This window comes from Rhinolophus sinicus, chromosome 18, assembly GCF_057876585.1.
Source record: "Rhinolophus sinicus isolate RSI-liver-muscle chromosome 18, RSI-T2T, whole genome shotgun sequence".
NCBI lineage: Eukaryota > Metazoa > Chordata > Mammalia > Chiroptera > Rhinolophidae > Rhinolophus > Rhinolophus sinicus.
The window spans coordinates 46,081,628-46,104,394 of record NC_142518.1 but is presented as its reverse complement, the minus strand read 5'-3'; the positions used below and the strand labels follow the sequence as shown (position 1 = coordinate 46,104,394).

General features: G+C 35.2%; 1 protein-coding gene across 3 annotated transcripts in view; it reads right to left on the bottom strand.

Annotated features, from left to right (window-relative positions):
• ATP7A (ATPase copper transporting alpha) overlaps window positions 1–22,767 on the bottom strand; it is a 122,764-nt gene that overhangs the window by 47,380 nt on the left and 52,617 nt on the right. For all 3 annotated transcript variants that reach the window (XM_088795214.1, XM_019716367.3, XM_088795215.1), the window contains 4 exons: window positions 14,744–15,233; window positions 13,486–14,211; window positions 8,977–9,183; window positions 4,458–4,621 (listed from right to left, as the gene is read on the bottom strand). In XM_088795214.1, the coding sequence (XP_088651340.1) occupies window positions 4,458–4,621; window positions 8,977–9,183; window positions 13,486–14,211; window positions 14,744–15,233 (1,587 nt within the window). The remainder of the gene's footprint in view (window positions 1–4,457; window positions 4,622–8,976; window positions 9,184–13,485; window positions 14,212–14,743; window positions 15,234–22,767) is intronic.

Here is a 22,767-nt window from a genome sequence, read left to right as displayed (position 1 = left end):
GAGTGAGGTTATAGTTTGGTTGGGTATTCAATTCCAAAGTGGAGAGGAAGGACTTCTTGAATGACTGTATGAGAAGCTCAGCAAATCCTTTCCCAAAAAAGCAATGATAAAACTGGGCAAAAATGTCAATTATCAACCACTGAAAGACTCTGGGAAATGACCAAAGAGTATACCAAAAATGACAAAACATTTATTCAAGAATATCTACTGTAGAAATGTCAGTAATGGTAGAGTAAGGACCTCTGAAAATTCTCTCCTTCATAAAAGCAATGAGAAAAACTGGCAAAAAATTTTCAGAATCAACTTTTCCAGAAATTTGGAACTTAAAAGCTTGCAGCAATCCAGGAAACATTTATTCAAGAAAATCAGATGAATCCCAATAAAAGCAGTAAGCTATGTGACATTATAATTTGCCTATTTCCATCCACTCCCCTCCAGCTCTGTGGTAGCCATGAAGACCAACAGCCCACAATCACGGAAACAGCTTCAGGGAAGCCACCAGAAGGAGCAGAAAAAGGCTGCAGCTCCTTCAAAGCCTCATTCTCAGAGAACTGTTATTAGTTGACCCGTCTGATGGTTATCTGAAATATTCCACTTGCAAAGATGTCTGTGTTTGCCCTGGCTGGAGCTCAGTGAGTGCAAAAAGCTTTTTCTTCCTGGGAGAATTTGTCAATTAGAGGCAATTTTTTAACCTATGGCTCTCTGAGCCAATAGATAACAGTTGGGGTAAACAATAGGCTAATCAAAAAAAGAAAAAGCTGGTAAGCGAGCTGTCCATAAAAGCTCCAACATATTCCTAGGAATCTAGAAGGCCATGGACATTTAAATTGTTGTATGGACATTTATAGCATTGTGCCCATGTTCACGGCCATGTGCATGTTCAGAAGAGACCAGAAAAGGCCCTAACCTCTCACCTCAGGCTGACTTTTAGGCTCTGTAGATGCAGGAAGTGAAGGCTAAGGCAAAATTTTCAACTGCTGAGTATTGAAGGCATACTCCAACATACACACAGAGTTCCTCAGCAAAGACTGGGAGACTTATTGGTTTCAGGTATGTATATGTCCAACTATTAGCTGACCAATGAGCTAATGAAGCAGACTTCAGTGACCAAACACAACAAAGAATACAGACATTATGGTATTAATTGAGAAAAATCATTAAACAAACAATAACAATGACAAACAGCAACAACAGCAAACCCTGAGGAGAGGGGAAGTATCTTATTTCCAGAGTTGTCACATTATATTTTCAACAAAAAACTTGTGAGACCATGCAATGAAACAAGTATGGTCCATACACAGGAAAAAAGCAATCAATAGAAACTGTCCCTGAGGAAGCCCAGACACTGGACTTACTAGACAAAGATGTTATGTCAACTATTTTAAATATATTCAATGAACTAAAAGAAACCACGTCAAAAATATTAAAAGCACAAGAACAATGTCTCACCAAATAAAGGATATCAATAAAGAGATAGATATCATTTAAAAGGCCCAGTGGAAAGTCTGGAGTTGAAAAGCAGAAAAACTGAAATGAAAGCAGTACCTAGAGGGAAATTTATAGTTATAAATGCCAATATTAAAAAATAATAAAGATCTCAAATAAGTAATCTAACCTTCCATATTAAGACACTAGAAAAAGAACAAACTAAACCTAAAGCAAGTCGAATGAAGGAAATAATAAAGATTAGTGTGAAAAGCAATAAAAGGGAGAACAGAGAAAATCAACAAAACCAAAAGTTGGTTCTTTGAAATGATCAACAAAATTGACAAACTTTTTGTAGATGTCTGACCACTGCACTGTTCACCTGAAGCTGAATAATACTGAATGACAACGATAATTAAATACATATCTGTTTGGAATGCAAGGAGATTATTTAGGGCAGTGAGTCTCAATTCTAGTGGTGGTGAAGAAGAAGTAGGCAGAGTCTCTGTTGGCCATTTGTATGTCCTCTTTGGAGAAGTGTCTGTTCAGGTCTTCTGCCCATTTTTTAACTGGATTGTTTTTTGTTGTTGAGTTGTATGAGTTCCTTATGTATTTTTGGATATTAGCCCCTTATCGAAGCAAAATAAGTCAGACAGAAAAATCGAGAACCATATGATTTCATTGATATGTAGTATATAAAACTGAAAACAACAAAAGAACAAGACAAACAAATGAAGGAAAAAAAACTCATAGACATAGACAATAGTTTAGTGGTTACCAGAGGGTAAGGGAGGAGGGGGGTGGTAGATGAGGGTAAAGGGGATCAAATATATGGTGATGGAAAGAGAACTGACTCTGGGTGGTGAACATATAATGCAATATATATGATGTATTACAGAACTGTACACCTGAAATCCATGTAACTTTACTAACAATTGTCACCCCAATAAACTTAAAAATAAATAAATAAATAAATAAATAAATAAATAAATAAATGTGTGTGTGTGTGTGTGTGTGTGTGTTTGTGTGTGTAGTCACAGGATGTGGAGTACAGCATAGGGAATAGTAAATGGAATTGTAATAGCTATATACAGTATTAGAGGGGTAGTAGATTGGAGGAGGGGGTTATTACTTTGTGAGGGGTGTAATGTTTAACTATTACATTGTTTTGTACACCTGAAACTAATAAAAACAATAAATAATAAAAATAATTTACAAATAGAGAAAAAAAATCAACTAACTTTTGTCTAGACTGACCAAGGGAAAAAAGTAGGAAGACTCAAATGATTAACATCAAGAATGAGGCGTGACTGCTAGCTAATAGGTATGGGGTTTATTTTGGGGGTGATAAAAATGTTTTGAAATTAAATAGTGGTGATAGTTGCAAAACTCTATACTGAAAACCATTGAATTGTACCCTTTAAAAGAGGTAGTTTTATGATGTGTGAATTATATTTCAATAAAGCTATTAATTTTTAAAAGTCTTTAAAAAATAAAAATCTATCCATTCTTTATAATAGCTGCTTAGTATCCCACAGTACGGATGCATCATAATTCACCAAGTCCTTAATGACTGACATTTAGTTTTTTTCCCTATCTTTTGCTATTATAAACAATAATATAATGAACATCTTTGAACATGCAATTTCATACATATGCAAATATGTCTGTTGGATAAGCTCCTACTTCTGAGGCAAAGGCTATGCAAAATGTTACTTTTGATAGATATTCCCAAATTCCCCTGTTCAGATCTTGTATCAATTGACACTGCAAGAGCAATATTTAAGAGATCGCAAACACAGTGTTAACAAAATTCTTTTTTATCTTTACCAATCTGGTAGGTGAAAAATGGCATTTTAGTGGAGTTTAAATTTGCTTTACTCTTATTACAAAATGAGGTTGAACATCTTTTCATATGTTTAAAGTGGTACTGTTTTGGCTTTTCTGCAAACTGTCGGTTCATATACTTTACCATCTTTCCTTTGGGTAGCTGGCTCTTTTCTTATTGATTTATAACAGTTCTTCATATATTAAGAAAATTAACTTTCATCTATGATATAAATTGCAATTATTTTACTTGCCTTTTGACTTTATGGTGCTTTTCTCCCAAGAAGAAATTTTATGTACATGAATTTATCAATCTTTTCCTTTTCTGGGTTTTGTATGATATTTAGAAAGGTCATTCCTACTTTAATATTATTTTTTAAATAATGGATTAGATGCTACCATTGGGGAAAGCTGGGTAGAGGCTACATGGAAATTCTCTGTACTGTTTTTGCAACTTATTTGTGAGTCTAAAATTATTTCCACAATGGACTGATAGACTCATGTACAATACAACAAATACAGTAAAATGTTAATTGTAGAATCTAGGTGGTGTCTATAAGGGTGTCCACTGTATAATTCTTTTGACTTTTCTGATGTCTGAAATTTTTATAATAAAATACTTTTTTAAAATTCTAAATATTTCTTCTAGTAAATTCACGGTTTCATTTTTCACATTTAAATTTTTCAGCTGGAATTTATTTTGTTACAGGGTTAAGCTTTTCATTTTAATTGTTTAAGTTATACAAATAAAATTTGATTTGCTGGGTTGGAGAAAATGATCATTTTAAACGAATATGCTGCATCACTTCTTGGCCTTTTGACTAAGATCAAGTATAAACCAATATGCTTTACATCTGTTTTTATGACTTCATTTATAAAACTTAAGTCTTTAATGCATCTGGAATTTATTCTTTTACATGCTACTAGGTAGGAATTGTATTAAATTTTTAAAAGTTGATTTTTCATTTATTCATTCTAACCTAATTCTTCTTTTTTGATTCTTGATAGAGATATGATGATTATCTTTTACATTCCATGCTTGAAGGCCACCATTAAGTCATATCTTATCCTTCCATTTTTCATTTTCCTTAATTTTCCCTTTATGCCTTATTTTCTCAACCTTTAATTATATTTGGAATTCTTTTCTGAATCCTCATTAAGTTTTTCCTGGAAATTTTATTAATTACACAAAAATTCTTACTTACAACAAGTTCCAAAACACCATCTCCTTCATCAGCATTTTCTATCATAGTGGTTCCAAATCCAAGCTCTCGGATGAATTCGGCTATCATCGGGGGTTGTATAACAGCAGGATTATATCTTACTTCTGCCTTGCCAGCCATCAGAGCCACAAGTACAGAATATATTCCTAGGATAATAAGAAAAACAATTGAGATAATACTCATTATAAAAAGAGTGATGTTATAATAGTTTTGCTATTTTTTCATTTAACTGGGAAAGGATTACAGTGAATCTAGAGAAATTCATTACTTAATTTTTCTATAGTCTTGAACACAAACCAAACAAAACTATTTCAAAATGGGGCCTTATGTTCTTAAACTTTTTATTATGGAAATGTTCAATGATATATATACAAAAGAGAGAAGAACATAATAAACTTGCTGTACTGATCGCCCAGCTTAAACAATTATCAATAATACCAGGCTAATCTTGTTTCACTGATATTCCTACCCACTTACTCCCTGCCCTCTACCGTGATTATTACTATTTAAAAAAAATTTTTTTATTGGGGAATATTGGGGAACACTGTGTTTCTCCAGGGCCCTCTAGCTCCAAGTCGCTGTCCTTCAATCTAGTTGTGGAGGGCACAGCTCAACTCCAAGTCCAGTCACCGTTTTCAATCTTTAGTTGCAGGGGGCGCAGCCCAGCATCCCATGCGGGAATTGAACCGGCAACCTTATTGTTGAGAGCTCACGCTCTAACCAACTGAGCCATCTGGCCGCCCCTCCGGAAGCTCAATCTTCAATCTAGTTGTGGAGGGAGCAGCTCACTGGCCATGTGGGAATTGAACCGACAACCCTGTTGTTCGCACTCTAACCAACTGAGCCATCTGACCGCCCTACCCTGATTATTTTGAAGCAAATCCCAGGCACCACATCATTTCATTACGTAAATATTAAAATATGTATGTCTAAAAGATAATGACTCTTGTCTTTAAAAAAAACATAATATCATGTTTCCCCGAAAATAAGACCTAGCCGGACCAACAGCTCTAATGCGTCTTTTGGAGCAAAAATTAATATAAGACCCAGTCTTATATGATAGAAAACCCGGTCTGGGTCTTATATTAATTTTTGCTCCAAAAGACGCATTAGAGCTGATGGCCTGGCTAGGTCTTATTTTCGGGGAAACACAGTACCTAAAATAATTCTTCAATATCATCAAATATCCAGGCAATATTCACATTCCGCAATTGTCTTATAACTGTTTATTACTTTAACAGTTCGTTTGAATTGGGATTCAAATAAGGCCCATGAATTGCAATCAGTTGAGGCGATATCATGTAAATATAAAGCATTTTTAAAAACTAGTAAGATGCGAGTCCTAGAGAAAGGAACTCTTGCACTTAGGAAATCACTGCAGTTGTAGCAAAGAATCCAAGAATGTAACCAACATATTCATTATAATATTATCAAATAATAGTAATTTCTTAAAACTCTCAAGTTTTACTGTCAGGTACACACTAATCTAAAATGCTCTTATTCCTAGAATAAAAAATTGCCAAACAGGAGTTCATTTTATGGCAGTCACACTGTTCTCTGGTGCTTTGTGTTAACAACCATCCCACTTCTCTAGCTAGCTATTGCTGTTATCGGCAGGAAGAAAATGAATTCCACATAGCAGAAGTAGCATCTCGTTCTAGGAATCTGTGGCATTTGGTAGCTACCTGATAGGGAATAGGGGTCAATAATCCATAGGTCAGCTCTGGGGTTTGATAAAAATAAAAAATTAATCAAATATTAATTTACTAATAGTTTTTAATAAGAAAACAAAGAATCTAATGTAATCTAAGTTTTCTAAATAAAATGCTTCTCAGAGCTTTGTGGGTACCAAATAATTCAGAGGATTGTTTCAGAGGAAAGTATCAGTAATAAGAGAAACTTTATAAAGTAGGAAAAAAAAATCATTTTGCTTCAGTTGAACATAGTCTACAACCAAACAAAAATAGAAGGAAAACAGATTTTTTAAGTTTCAAAAACAGGTTTCACACGAGGTGTGATCAACAAACACGGTGAATGTTTAAATTAAAAATTATTACAGTAAAAGACACATTACCATGAGTTCCCCTCAAAATACCGCCCCTTGCTTCGAACACACTTATCCCATTGTTCTTGCCACTTTCTGAAGCAGTTCTGGAAGTACTCTTTTGTGAGTGTCTTTAGTTGCGCTGTTGTGGCTGCCTCGATGTCCTGAATTGATTCAAAATGTTTACCTTTCATGGTCATTTTGACCTTGAGGAATAGCCAGAAGTCGCACAGTATCAGTTCCAGTGAATAAGGTGGATGAGGAAACACCGTAATGTTTTTGTTTGACAGAAATTGCCGTACCAGAAGTGATGTGTGACATGGAGCCTTTCCATTGTGATTAAAAAAAACAAACAAAAAAAACACACATGGTGAATGCTGCTACCAAGTGCCATCCAACAGAAAGGCAGGGATCTTCAATACAAGACATGGTGTATCAAACCTTAGTAACAGTGTGTGACAAGTTTCAACTTCTTTGGTGCAGTCAGTTGGGTGTGAGCTACGGTTGAGAGAAGGTGTGTTTTAAAGTGTGCCATAAATCACCCTCCATCGTCACAACACTCTGTGTCACGCATCGCTTCTGGTATGGCAATTTCTGTCAAATAAAAACATTATGGTGTGTCCTCATCCACTTTATTCACGGGATCTGGCACGATGCAACTTCTGGCTATTCCCCAAAGTAAAACTGATTCAGGACATCGAGGCAGCCCCAAGTGTCTTTAGCGCAACAAAGACACTCACAAAAGAGGACTTCCAGAACTGCTTCAAAAAGTGGCAAGAATGATGGGATAAGTGCGTTTGAAGTGAGAGGGAGTAATTTAGGGGGATTAATGGCAATGTGCCTTTTACTGTAATATTTTTATTTATTTATACATCTCCGTATCTTTTGATCACAACTCATACTTTTATAAATTATGGATAATTTTTAAAATTCTTACTTCAAACTATAATTAGAACTCTTTCTATTCATTTTAAGAAATATAATGCAGTCTCAACTGTGAGGGGACAAGTGTTATTTTGTTAAAAAAAAAAAAGTGAATGCAGTAGCCTAGCTGGGACAGAATATAGACAAGATAATATTGAACTGGAGATGGCTCTTCATAACACATCTTGTTATAATAATGTCTTGGCCTTTATATATAAGGCAATTCTACTGGCCACAGGCCTGCATTATCACTATATATTATTTGAGTTGTTTCCCTAATAGTGGGAATAAGCTTATACTAATCTTACATATTTGGCCCTTGTGACTAAGAGCACGTGAACACACAATGCAATATATAGATGATGTATTATAGAACCGTACACTGGAAACCTATATCATTTTATTAACCCATGTCACTCCAATAAATTTAATTTAAAAATATCAATGTGATGAAAGCCAAACAAACACAAAAACAAGGGGCAACCGGTTAGCTCAGCTGGTTAGAGCGCAATGTTCATAACACCAATGTTGCGGGTTCGACCCCCACATGGGCCACTGTGAGCTGTGCCCTCCACAACTGGATTGAAACAACTACTTGACTTAGAGCTGATGGGTCCTGGACAAACACACTTAAAAAACAAAACAAAACAAAAACAGACAAACAAAAAAGCATCTGGGGCTAGGGCTACCTAAGTACCAAACCTACGACTTCAGTCTCATTAAACATAATTACATATCTCTATGGTTAACAAATCTGCTATGTGATACTGTGAAGTCTAGTAACATGACTGGAAATTTATAAGCTAAAACATCAGAGTGTGACTGAATAAAAAAAAATATGTTGTAGAATATATAAGATTTTATAACCTGAAATTAAAACTTACACACAAAATTAAGTAACTTTTGAACATTTTTACTACAAGCAAAGAAAGATCAGTGATCAAACTGTTTGAAGCAAACTATATAATTCTAAACAAACTTTTTGGTCTCATGCTTTGCCTGGGTATAGTAATTCCAAAACTTACGGATTCTAATAGTTTTTCACATAACTTTATCAGGAAATGTATGTTTCTTAAAATCCATTGCAGCCACAGTCAATAAAGAATGGTAATCTTATGCATTTCCTTCTGCTATTTTCCTACAAATTTCATTGATATTAAAATGTGATCATAAAATATATGGTGATGGAAGGAGAACTGACTCTGGGTGATGAACACACAATGGGATTTATAGATGATGTAATACAAAATTGTACACCTGAAATCTATGTAATTTTACTAACAATTGTCACCCTAATAAATTTAGTAAAAAAAATGTGATCATAAGGCAAACATGATAGGAACTATATCTAAGGGAACAAAACACTACCAAAACCTGGCTGTCAGAAAATCAAGGTTGTCCTGCACATCACTGATAGTCTTTATGAGGCCTTGGTAAGGATCATAAATGTGGTAACAAAGCACATAGGAGAACAAAAAAAGGATAGGGTCGTTAAACTAGAACCTAAAACAACAGGCTTTAAGATTGTCTCACCTTCTTCTCGTCTTAAATTCCGTTCAATGTTTGCTACACAGGAAGCACAAGTCATACCAGTGACCTGTATGTAACACTTAGATAAAGTCCTTGCCTCCTCCTTCTCGTCAATTGGTGTCAAAATTTTAGTATGAAATTCATTAGTTGAGGTCAAAAGTGGCATTTCCGATGAGGGCTGAGCTATTACTACCATTGGTTCATTTGTATCTGGTGGACAGGAAAAGATTTTTATCATTTGAGGTATTCTCCAGCTGCATCCTTGTCATTCATCACAATCCACTCCTTCAGGCACTGACAATCCATTCCTTTAAAACCAGCATGGACCTAGAGCCCTCAGCAATGTTATCTTTACACTTTCTAGGAAGTGACTTCCAATCTCAATGCTGCCCATCCCAGTGCTGAGGAAAATCTGAACTAACTGAATAAACAAAAGTTCTTCCAGCCATTATTTCCACACCAAAACCTAGGTAGAGAGTAGTTTCTTAACGGATAGCTCTTATTTTTATAACAAATTTTTATCATTATGTTAACAATTTACATACTGGCATTAAAGCAATTCATGATACAGTTAAGTGAAACAAAAAGCAATTTACAAAACAGCACTGCAGTATGATGGAATTTTTTAAAAATTTGAGTGTATGTCTATATGAAAACATGCTTAAGAAAGCCTGAGAGGCTACAAGCCAAAGTATGAATGGTGGCTACTTCCAGGGAATGCAGTTAGAGCAGGAACAGAATGACAAATGAACAAATTTCCTCTAGAGACACTTCTGTATATTATACTTGAATTTTTAACACTAGTATATAGTATTTTTAAAATTAAAATTTTTTTGTGGACAGTGGAAGAAGAGGCAAGGAGGAGTAAGTCAGCAGTAATCATTTTGCACAAAGGCGTATTCGGAGAACCCATCCATAGAATGTTTAGGGACTGTGGAACAGTGGGAAGGACCTATCGTCCCAGTAGCTCCCTTGTAGCCTCAGAAAGTCTGCCATTCTGTTTTAGTTTATCCAGTATTTAGTTTACTGCAGTATTAGTCACCTCCCAGGAAGGAACAAATTATTCTCTCTAGCATATCCATGCACCTGCAAAAAAAGCTGAAGATTTTCTACTCTCCTGTAGAGACAAGGAGGAAAAGAAGTGATGTGGGAATTTCCACTAACCTATCTAACTTGTTCTTTCTTCCCCTTCAGAAAAAAAAAAATTCAGGTCTATTTGGACAGGCCACAGAGGAAGCCCTACATAGCCAAGTTGGTTTTCAGGATGTTGAAGAAAGGCATTTTTGAATAAACTTTAACAACAGCCTGGCATTTCACTAATTAATAATGATATACACTCCTCTAATCAGTATAATAACAGCTCTAAAATTTTAATACACATACAGTCACCTGGGGGATCTTGTTAAAATGCAGATACTGATTCAGTACATGTAGGGTAAGGCCTGAGATTCTACTTTTCCACCGAGCTCCCAGGTAATGGTAGTACTGCCTGTCTGAGTATAGCAAAGGCCACTGAATAGCAAAGGACTAGATTCACCCAATTCTGAAATTAGTCTCTGCTCTGGAGTGAATCACTTTAGAAAACTATACTTATTCACCCAGATTATGAGAGCATTATTTAAAACATAAAGGTCAAAATTTACCAAATAGTACCATTATGTTAAAGAACTCAAAAAGCAGGCTCATTTGCCCAAAGGAAATAGCTCTGGCTTTGAAAAACAAAACCACTATTTAAATCTAGCCAAGATCATACTACATTCTCTCATAATTACTATCAAGAGTTAATTTTGAATTTGGACAATGAAAAAAAAAAAAGTTTACACTGCAAATTACTTTAGGTCTTCTTCCAGAATAAGTTATTTCAGAGGTAACCGAGGATACCATCTGTAATTTTCGCATTCTAGAAGTACAGTATTAAATTAAGCAACAGAAGTAGTCCCTTTTGGTTACCTCGACATGATGTCTCAACAAACATCCATAAAAATGTGACCTTTACCCCGGCAAGCAGAAGAGCAAAAGCTACCATCTTCCACAGAGACAGTGCAGGTGTTAAAATGCCACAATAAATTAAACAGATATAGTTTCTTTAAATGAGTGTTTCTATAGGCTGTAGCAACACTACTTATATCTAAATGAATTAAAAAAGAAGGTAAACTTTCCTGGACTTGAGACACCAATCAGAAAATATTTCAAAAATTTCAAGGAAATAGTTCCACTCTGATCCTCTAAACTGATAAATTCAGTGTCTGAAGTAATGTGAAAAATACATAATTAGAAAATGGCTTAAGAGATACAGCGAGCTAGAGAAAGATGAGGGAGAGGGCAAAGATATGGAGTACTGGCCTGTGCTTCCTGAGAGCACGTCCCAGGCCTCTAGGTCTGTGTCAAACTTAAAGCCCACTCTTCAGGCTGAAGTTCAAGGTCAAGCAAACAGGCATTTTTCCCAGAAAGACTGGGGTGTGTGCCAGTCCACTGTTTGAGCAGTGTCCTGGGGGTGGCAGCCTACCAAGAACTATCTCTTGGTCCTGTCAAACCCAGGAATGTAAGCCCGCCAGACCACCAGGGCCAGGCAATCAAGGGGCATCACTTGGGCAGCAACCTGAAAAACTCGGGAACCAGATGCCTGTAAAAGCTCCTTTCTAGACATACAGGCACTCTGGAGTGTAGCAGATGGAGAATGTGAGAGGGAGAGTGCAAAGATGGTGCCCACCAGCTGAAGCAAGGCAGAGTGGTAGCAATACTTAACAAATAGACTTTAAAACAAAGGCTATAACAAGAGACAAACAAGGAAACAGTAATACCACTTCTAGGTATTTATCTGAAAAAACCCAAAACGTTACTTCAAGGGGACATATGCATCCATATGGTCACTGTGCCATTATTTACAATAACCAAGAAGTGGAGGCAGCCTGGGTGTCCATCAATGGGTGAATAGATAAAGAGGAGGTGATACATATATACAATGGAATATTGCTTGGCCGTGGACATGAATAGATTCTTGCCACCTGCAGCAGCATGGATGAACCTGGAGGGTATTGTGCTGAGTGGAGTATGTCAGACTGAGAAAGACAGATGAAATGTGATTTTGCTTACATGTGGGATCTAAAGCACAAAATAAAGAACCAAACAAAAGAGAAACAAATTCATAGGTACAAATAACATTTTGATGGCTGCCAGATGGGAGAGGGTTGAGGGGATGGGTGAAAAGGGTAAAGGGATTAAGAAGTACAAATTGGTTGTTATAAAGGAGTCAAGGGGATATAGGGTATAGCATAAGAATTACAGTCAATAATACTGTAATAACTATGTATGGTGTCAGATGCATACTAGAGTTGTTCGGGTAATAGATGGGAGGGGGTTGGTGAGCAGGGTGAAAAGGGGAAAGGGATTAAGAAATACAAATTCGTCATTTCAGAACAGACATGGGGATGTAAAGCATAGAAAACATAGTCAATGTTATGGTAATAACTATAGACTAGTCAGGGGGATCACTTCTTAAATTATATAAATGTCTCACCACTATGCTATGCACCCAAAATTAATATAAAATAATATTGAATGTCTACCATAATTATTTCAGCATGTGTTTATATAATTTTTATGCTTTTCAGTTTTAGTGAGCTTGATAGAGTATATTGTTATTTGATATCCTTCATTATAATCAGAAGAACAAAGGTTAATGATGACATTGTCTGGAAATTAGTTGAACTACTTTCCCACTGTTATTTACAGCAAGAAATTTCATTAGGGCATTCCCAGTTTAATTCAAGACTTTGTTCAATTCCAGTTCAAAACAGCAAGTTTGCATAGGCAAATTCTACTGGTTTCAGTTCAAGGTAAGAGCTGTCAGGAATTAGGAAGACTTTGGGCCAGTTCTAGAGTTAGTTTAACTTTGATAGCCTAAATTTAAAATTGCAGTTAAAATTCTATGGCTTATTTCTTTTTAAAATAACATTTACTTCTCTCCTTATATATACATAACTATATACATACATACATCCTTGTCACAAAATAACTTAAAATACATAGGAAAGCACAATGGAAACAAATATCACCATTATCCTACCACTTGCACATAACCACTTTTAAATTTTAGTTCATGTGCTACCAAGAATGTTATCCATTCATATACATAAGTAACATACACATGGTAGAAATCTTTATACATGTGTCTATAAAATTTTGATGATAATGAATTTACAGCTTTTTATCTTATTTTTTTAATTTAATAAAATATTTCAGACACACTCCTGTGGCATTAAGTATCTTTAATACCATAATTTTTATGGCTTTATAACAATTTCATCACATGATGTATCGTGATTTAATGTTTCCAAATTATTATGCAAACATCCCTATACATCTTTGTATATATCACTACTTCCTTCGGACATATTTCCAAAAAGTAGAATTACAGTGCCTATTCTCATTTCTCATGGATAAAAGCCAAAAGAATCAGCAAAATGGAGATAAAAGAACATGACGGGAATCAAAGAAAAAAGTGATGATTACCTGACAAGGTAGCATCAAATCCCATGTCTTCTATTGCTTCTCTCAAAGTTTCTGGAGAGGTTAGCAGAGGATCAAACTCAACAGTTCCATTACTATTTGCAAGGGATACTCGTATAGATTTTACACCTGGCTTTTTTGATATGACACCCTCAATAGACTGCACACAAGAATTACAAGTCATGCCATCGATGTTTATTACGGCTTCTTGAGTCAGAGGTTGGCTAACTATGTTCAAAGGAATCTTTTGAAGAGATGAGCTAGAAGGAGAGTTTGAGGTACTCTCAACTTCATTTGTAATACTAACTCTATATTGCCCTAGTGATATGGCTTCTATTGCTTTTCTCAGGGTTTCTGGAGAGACTGAGCTTGAATTGTACTTTACTATAGCAGATTTATTCTCTAAAGAAACTACTGTGCTGCTTACATATTGGAGTGTAGATAAAGCACTTTCAATATTTGACACACATGATTTACAATGCATGCCATCTATGATAAAAGTGACTGTGGAATCATTGGTATATGATGGACTCCTTTGCTGTGACCCGTCTGAGGATTTGACTGGTGTGTTCTTTAGACGTTCTATATCAATCGCTCCCAATTTGAGATACTTAGGCTGTTTTTTGATGAATGCTGGGAAGCCCACAGCTTCAATCTGCTTTTTTATTTCCTCTCCTGTGATAAGATCAGGCTGATAAACAATAGTAGCTTCTTGGTTGTCCAGGGAGACTAATTAATAAAAAGAAAAATAATTATTTAATTCAGTTATTCCTGGGCCACTTTAGAAAACATTCTGTAGAGTAAATCAATACTACACACAATTGTTCCTCTCTCATCGTTGTCATTATCATTTCTAAAAATATTTCTGTTCTTTTCAGAAAATCTTAGTGACATAGACTAGAAAAAAGAAAAAGGTATGTCCAGTATATCTATGGTCTCCAAGCTTCCGCATGCCTCAACAGAAAGACAGTAGAGGTAAAGAAGACACCAGGCATGTTGTATTAAAGGTCCTGAACTCCATGAATTGCCACCCCAGCTGCTGTCTCTGCTAGTTCAAGACTCATGTAACTTTTAATTATAATCATTAATTTTACTGACATTAATTCTGGGAATACACTGTACCTCAGACTTCATTAAGCAATAAGCATTCTAATACCACACGTTCAAAACCTATGCTTAAGAAGAAAGCAAAAAATTAAAAGACCCAAACAGAAAACTAAGCCTTACCAAACAATCAAACAAATAACAGCAGATATACTACCTTTAATTCGCTGAACACCTTGCAGTTTCCCAATTTTTCCTTCAATGGTGCTAGTGCATGAATGGCAGGTCATTCCTTCCACTTTCATCTTCAGCATGACTTCACCGGCTTGAGCCATACTGTAATCTTCGCAAGTTCCTGACTTTTTCTCCAGAGCTCTAGTATCTAAACTGAGATCCGGAACCAGCTCTATTATCTGATTGGCATTCACTAAAGAAGGGATTATTGTCACCACCACAGTTCTTTGCTGAGGGGAAATTTTAATGTCTGTCACACCCTTGGTCTTGAGCAATGTGCTTTGGATATGGTCCCATGGCGGAGCCAGTGAAGCAATAACAGTCAGACACACGGTGTTGGTTAAAACAGGGAGAGGGTTAGGATTGTGGAGAATAGCATCAAAGCCCATGTCATCAATAGCTTCCTGTAGGGTCTTTGGAGTCTGTAGTTTGGGATCATAAATAATAGTTGCATTTTTTTCTTCCAGTGAAACCTTTTGGAAGGAAATTTCAGAAGTCAGTTTAATTAAATTACATGACATAGAATCTAAAAACAGCAATCATCATACCACATTCAAGAAGAACGAGGCAGGTCAAGCAGGCTAGGCAACATTTGCAAGTGAGGAGGTGGCCCAGGTGAAGGTGCGAGGAAGGAGGTGGGTAAAAAAAACAAAGAAACAAACACTTCAGTCTAATGAAGTTTCTCTATTAGTTCTCATCCCTACTATTCTCCTTGGAAAGAAACACAAAATATCTTGTATACCTACAGGAATGGTAAAGCTATATGTAGGTATACGTGACTCAGGTACTGTTCAGACATTTGAAACATGCTCATAGACAAACACACCCTAGAATTATTACCATGACTGCATGCATCTCTTCGGCTGACATCTTACAAGAATTTATGATGTAGTCACACACACACACTTGGGAGTCAGAAGATTTGAGTTACAGTGTCAATTCTCCAATTATTGGCCAACTACACTCATTAGTTCTGCCATATGAAAAATGAGAAAATATGCCCTATTATCTTCCAGGGTTGTGATAAGGATCAGATGAGTAAACAGATAGGAAAGCAGTTCTTTGCAGTAGCGAGTTATATAAAAGTAAACACTGAACAACTAATATTTGTTAAGCACTTATTATATGTGCCAGCAACTGGGATTCTCAACATACCAAGCTAAGCATGACACAGTCACAGGAAGCAACACTAGAAGAGAGAACAGAGAAAATGGACACCCATTTGTTCCTGAGAACATGGGTCAGAAAAGGCTTCTTAGTGGAGATAAACCTGAATGTTAACGGACAAACAGAAACCAGCAAGGATATATAAGATGGAATTCCAGACAAACAGAAGCACAAGAGTAGAGAAAGATGACAGGCTGGAGAATTAGGGCAACTGTTTTATTATGAGGCCTTTTGTATGCCAATAAGGGTTTGTAATTTATCCTATAGGTGACACTGAGCCATGGAAAGTTAAGAGGGGGTGGCATGATTATATTTGCATTTTAGAGAAGAATCATTTTGGAGGCACTGTGGAAGATGATGCTGGGGTGGAGTGAAGTGACATGGGAGAACGGGAGATCAGCTAGGAAGCTACTGTGATTGCAGCAGTGGTACAATAGAAGGTCTGAATTAGGCATGGACACTGGGGGTAGAGAAAAGGAGCAATTCCAAGATACGTATAGGAGGGCAAGACCTAGTAAGGAGATTATAGAGGGTAAAGGAGATGACTAGGATGACTTACAGGTTTCTGGCATCAGCTAGTGGATAGATGGTGGTGCCATTAACTGATATCACAAAGAGGAAGTTAAGAGATTGTAGTGAAGAGAAAAAAAAAGATGAGGAATTAGTTTTAAACTGGTTGATTTTGAGAGGCAGTAGGGTATTAACGTTCTAAAAGCAGTTAGGTAGGGGTGTTGTTGTTATTATTATTATTGATTATTACTGATTCCTGGTGAAAAGCTTTGTTCCTTAAAATAAAAACAACTCCAAAATAATTAAAAGTAATTCACAGTAGGAAATCACACTTTAAATCATCTACAACAGTTAGATAGTTAAATCTTTCACTTATTTTAATATATCATATTTTTATTTCTTCCTTTAGCTTGGTAAGCAACAGCTATGTACTTGATGAAATCATGACATATGCCCGTGGCATGGAAAGTTTCTAAGACTGATAATTCTAGTTGGTCAGGTTGTTCCTAGTTATGGAAGAGATCACTAGCATAAATTATCTAAACCAGAAGTAGGAAAATAATTCATGTTTTGTTTTAGAATGCACTGTACAACATTTTCCATGAAAAAGCCACTGAATAGCCAAACCACATAAAGTTCGGACATACACTTTTGAAAGAGATGCAATATAAACATAGCCACTATAAAACGAAAGCTTTGTCTTTGTATCTTTAAAGAGAGAGATTCTTTTTTTAAGCATTAATTGCTAACCTCAGGGATGAGGTCAAATGATTTTGTGATTAAGAAAAGTACTTTAAAAAACTTAAACATTCAAACTAAAGGAGAAGATGCAGAACAGATGAGGAGTAGGGAAGAAGTGACTATAAAGTGGCAGCACAAGGGTGATGGGACTGTGCTATCTTGGTTGTGGTGGTAGTTAAATGAATCTATACTTGTGTTAAAATTCACCAAAGTAAAAAAGAAAAAAAAACAAACAAAAAACAGAACTGTACACCAAAACATAGTCTATTTTACTGAATAATTTTTAAAACAAAAAATTAAATAAGATTAAAAATTAAATTCCTCAGTTGCATTAGCCAGCCGTATTTCAAGTGTTAAATGGCCAATATAGCTAGTGGCTGCCATACAGGACAGGGTACACATAAAATAATGTCATTGTTGCAGAAAGTTCCACTGGACAGTACTGCTCTAGTACCAAACTTTTAAAAAAAGGAAGGGCGATTCTTTTCCCTTTAGGTTTAAATACATTGTATCTGGTATCTCTTAAATAAGACCTATTTTTAGGCTAATTTTTAAATTTTTATTTATTTTTAAACTAAATTTATTAGGGTAACATTGGTTAATAACATTATACAAGTTTCAGGTGTACAACTTTATAATACATCATCTGTATATTCCACTGTGTGCTCACTACCCAAAGTCTAGACTCTCTCTCACTATATATGTGACCTCTTTTACCCTCTTCATCATCTCTCCACCCCTTGAGCTAATTTCCCCCAAAAAAAATGTCAATTTACCAACATACCCAATGAGAAATTATTCTTAAAACTGATTTTAAAAGCAAACACCACTTTGTCAGTAAATGGTTAGCTATACTTTCTACTACTTTAGCCTATCTTCTCTTTATAAAAGACATAAGGAAATAAGGAAACTATGTACATAAAATACTATACAAAAATGTTGTATTACCCCCATGTTGTTTTCATGCTGCAGACTGGAAAACATTTCCTTATTTAGTAACTTCTATTTGTGTGTTTTAAAATTGGGCAAACACAGAGCACACACAAAAATGTTCCCCTTGTTCCCTTTTAAGGTAATAGCACTCAGACTTTCCGCTTAATGTTAGATATCAAAGAGACTTTTCAAGCCTAAGGTCTCAAAAGAAACAAAAACAAGCAGCTCCTTTGTTTCTTTCAAGAGGAAATTCACATAGTGATTATCACAATACTGTTCTGGATGCCAAGTCCTTGAGCAGGAAGCTAAAATAGCATTTATTTATTCAACAAATATTTACTAAGTACCTATTACGTGCCTGGCACTGTGCTAGCTGCTAGGGATGCAACGGTGAGCAAAAACAGGCACAGACTCCACAGAGCCGGAAACTGCTAGTAGCAGTCTGATTCTGGGCCTGTGCAGCTCCCGTTTCACAAAATCCCCACCAACAAAAACCACCTTTGCCTATTCCCTACAATTGTTCCAAAGTCTCAACAACTTGTCTTTTTCTCAGAGCCTTTCATTACAAACCAAAGCTGATATTTTTATTTTCAGAGGAACTATTTTTCCATTATATCATTAGTTCTTCTGAAAATAAACACAACAATCTACAAATTGTGAATGTGGTTCATAGGAAGGACTCAAGGTGGAGGACTACTCACTATATTTAGATGAAGGCAGGAGTGGGAGAGAAGAAATCAAACATACTCTGCAGCCCCAACAGCACTAATAGTGGTGCAGAGGGTGCTAACTGTCCACAAGGATTGTAAAGATCCATTATTTTAATGTGTAGGGTGTTCTTTATCTACTTAAATGTCTAAAATGTGAAATTCAGGCGTAGGATACTTTATCTGTATGTGATTTCTGTATAATTTGCATAAATATACAAAGCTGCATCAGCTCTTCTAAAGCAAGATTAAAGACAGAACCTTGGAGAAATCACCCTAACTTGAAGGGCTTCAGTTTCTTGAGAGACTGGACTAGATAATTCTTTTTAACTCTTAACTTTCTATGAAAGCTAAACACTTGTTATTACCACTTTTGGGGTAGTCATTAGTACATTTTTGTCTTTTGTATTCCTTCTCATTTGAATAAAAGGTGATCCAGTTTCCTTCATGAAGCCTAGGAGATTGAATATATTGCTAAAGAAACCCAGCAAGGAAATGAAAACTCCAAAGTCCATGTTCTTTCCATCCATAAATTATGAGGCAAAATGATCTTCAATTTCCTTGAAAAACTAAAATTCTATGCATGGGATTTGAGCAATGTGTGGCTTATAAAAGAAGGAAAAAAAACAAACGCCTGAAAAGTGTTTGAACCAAATTTTAGTTCTATGTTTGTCTCCCCCACCTCCCCTACATTTCCTATCTTCTCCCCTACTGGTTTAAATTAAAAATGATTTAGAGAATTATTTCATTGGGCTTTTAGCAGGATTGACAATCAGTACATTCTAACTTATCCCCATTTAAAAAAGTCACTTTGGACAAAGTCCCTGGCTAAAGTTTTAGCACATTGAAATTCCTTTTTATCTTATCCCTCCGGGAATTAATTTATATAAGTCATCAAAATAAATTCAGGTTAGTATGTTACTCAGTCAGTGTGCGAGTCTTCAGATGGCTTAAAGCCCACTTTTATCCTGTTTTTTAAAAAAATTAGTTTCAGGTGTATAAAACACCATAGTGATTAGACATTTATATACCTCACAAAGTGATAACCCCAATAAGTACATAGTTATTACAATATTATTGACTATATTCCCTATGCTGTACTTTATATCCCCATGACTATTTTTTTAAATTATAGTTGACATTCAATATTATTTTATATTAGTTTCAGGCATACAGCACAGTGGTTAGACATTTAGATAGTTTATGAAGTAATCTCCCTGATAAGTCTAATACCCACCTGACACTATACATAGTTTTTACAATATTATTGACTATAGTCCCCATACTGTACTTTACATCCCTGTGACTATTTTGCAACTACCAATTTGTACTTCTTAATCCCTACACCTTTCTCACCCAGCCCCTCAAATCCCCCACTCATCTAGTAACCATCAGTCTGTTCTCTGTATCTGTGAGTCTCTTTCTGTTTTGCTTGTTTATTTATTTTGTTCTTTAAGATTCCACATATAAGTGAGATATGATATTTGTCTTTCTCAATCTGACTTACCATGTTTCCCCAAAAATAAGGCCTAGCCAGACCATCAGCTCTGATGCATCTTTTGGAACCAAAATTAATATAAGACCAGGTCTTATATTGTATCATATTATATAAAACCTGGGCTTATATTATATTAAAATAAGACCGGGTCTTATATGATATTATATAAGACCTGGGCTTATATTACATTAAAATAAGACTGGGTCTTATATTATATGATATTACATAAGACCCAGTCTTATATTAAAATAAGATCGGGCCTTATGTTAATTTTGGCTTCAAAAGACGCATTAGAGCTGATGGTTCGGCTAGGTCTTATTTTTGGGTAAACATGGTATTTCACTTAGCATAATATCCTCTAGGTCCATCCAGGTTGTCGCAAATGGTAAGATTTCATTCTTTTTGATGGCTGAGTAATATTCCATTGTATATATGTACCACCTCTTTCTTATTCAATTGTCTATTTATGGGCAGTTAGGTTGCTTCCATATGTTGGCTACTGTGAATAATGCTGTAATGAGCATAGGAGTGCATGCATCTTTTGGAATTAGTGTTTTGCATTTCTTTGGATAAATACCCAGGAGAAGAACTGCTGGGTCATAAGGTCACTAATCATCAGAGAAATGCAAATTAAAACCACAATGAGATACCACTTCACACCTGTCAAAATGGCCACCATCAATAAATCAACAAACAAGTGTTGGTGAGGATGTGGAGTAAAGGGGACCCTTGTGCACTGTTGCTAGGAATTCAGACTGGTACAGCCACTATGGAAAACAGTGTGGTGGTTCCTCAAAAAATTAAAAACAGAACTACCTTATGACCCAGCAATTCCCTTTCTGAGTATTACATGGATTGACCTAGAGGTATTATGCTAAGTGAAATAAGTCAGACTGAGAAAGACAAATATGATCTCACTTGTATGTGGAATCTAAAGAACAGAATAAATGAGCAAACTAAATAGAAATAGACTCAGAGATACAGAGAACAGATGGTTACTAGATGGAAGAAGGGTTGTGGGGTTTGGTGAGAAAAGTGTAGGGATTATGAAGTACAAATTGGTAGTTACAAAATAGTCACAGGGATGTGAAATACAGTATGGGGAATATAGTCAATAACATAAAAATTATGTATAGTGTCAGACAGATGCTAGATTTATCAGGGAGGTCACTATATATATATATATATATATATATATATATATATATATATATATATATATATATATATATATCCCACTTTCTTACATTTTCGTAACAACTCAACATAAAGGTAATCAGAGGTTTTTGAGAGTTTGAAAAGAGTCTTTCATTTTACAGAAACTGAAGTCAGAGAAGTGAAATGATTCATCAATTATCTTGAATTTCTAATATGTTTGATTCACCACCTACAATATATTTTTGGCTCCACTAAAAACTATTTTAACACAAAATTTTATTGTTTGTTGAAAAAATAATGTGTGTGTATTAATCAATTAACACTCTACTTTGATGCTTCAAGGTAGGGTACTGAAAATTAAAATATCAAAAGAGGAACATCAAGCTCTGAGATTAACAAACCCTTTTTGACTAGCTTAAATAAAAGCTACCACTTAAAACTATTAAATCAATTTATTAACGAGCAAAAGAATTCTTAGAGACTAGGACAATAACCCAAAACCAATCTAAAAATTCAAAACCCAAATATTTTAAAATTTAAAAGATGCAGAGATTGTGTTAGTTTTTTAAGTTGTAGCATTGGTTTTCATTAACTAAAATTATCTATAAACTTAGTGCTTTGTCAGAATTTTCACTGCTAATATGTCTTCATTTTACTTCAAAATTATACAACTAACGTATGATTATTCATTAAAAATTTTAAATACAAAGTTATAAAAAAAATAGCAAAAGTCCCTCTTCACTCCATTCCTCCACTGTAGATTTTTACCTTGGATTTGACCTTTCTTTCATTCTTGGGATAAAGATCAACTAAATCAGAAACCTAAGCCTCTTTGAATAACTGATTCTGTATCTTCATGCATGGATGACTACTACCTAGAAATTTATATTAAGCAAAATGCCTATATTACTCTAATAAAGTGTTTGAAAAAAATGAATGTTCAGTACACTATCACTTGCCATAGCAAAAGTCAGGAAACTAAAAAAGTTCCAAATAGGAATAAAAAGACTAACCTCTATATGTTGACGTGGAACGACATCTAAGGTATCTTTGCTAAGTGAAAAAAGCAAGGTGCACAACAATATGTATTTATATAAAAAAGGAGATTTTATACACACACACATATACACACAAATAAATAATTTTATATTCATAGTCTATTTGAAGAATACATACATACATAGCAAACTGATAACTGGTTTCCTTTGGGAGAGGGATTTTACTCTGTACATGTGTTACTTTTTCAAGCATTAAAAAAATAGTTAAGGGGAGCAAAGAATGTATTGGTCCACA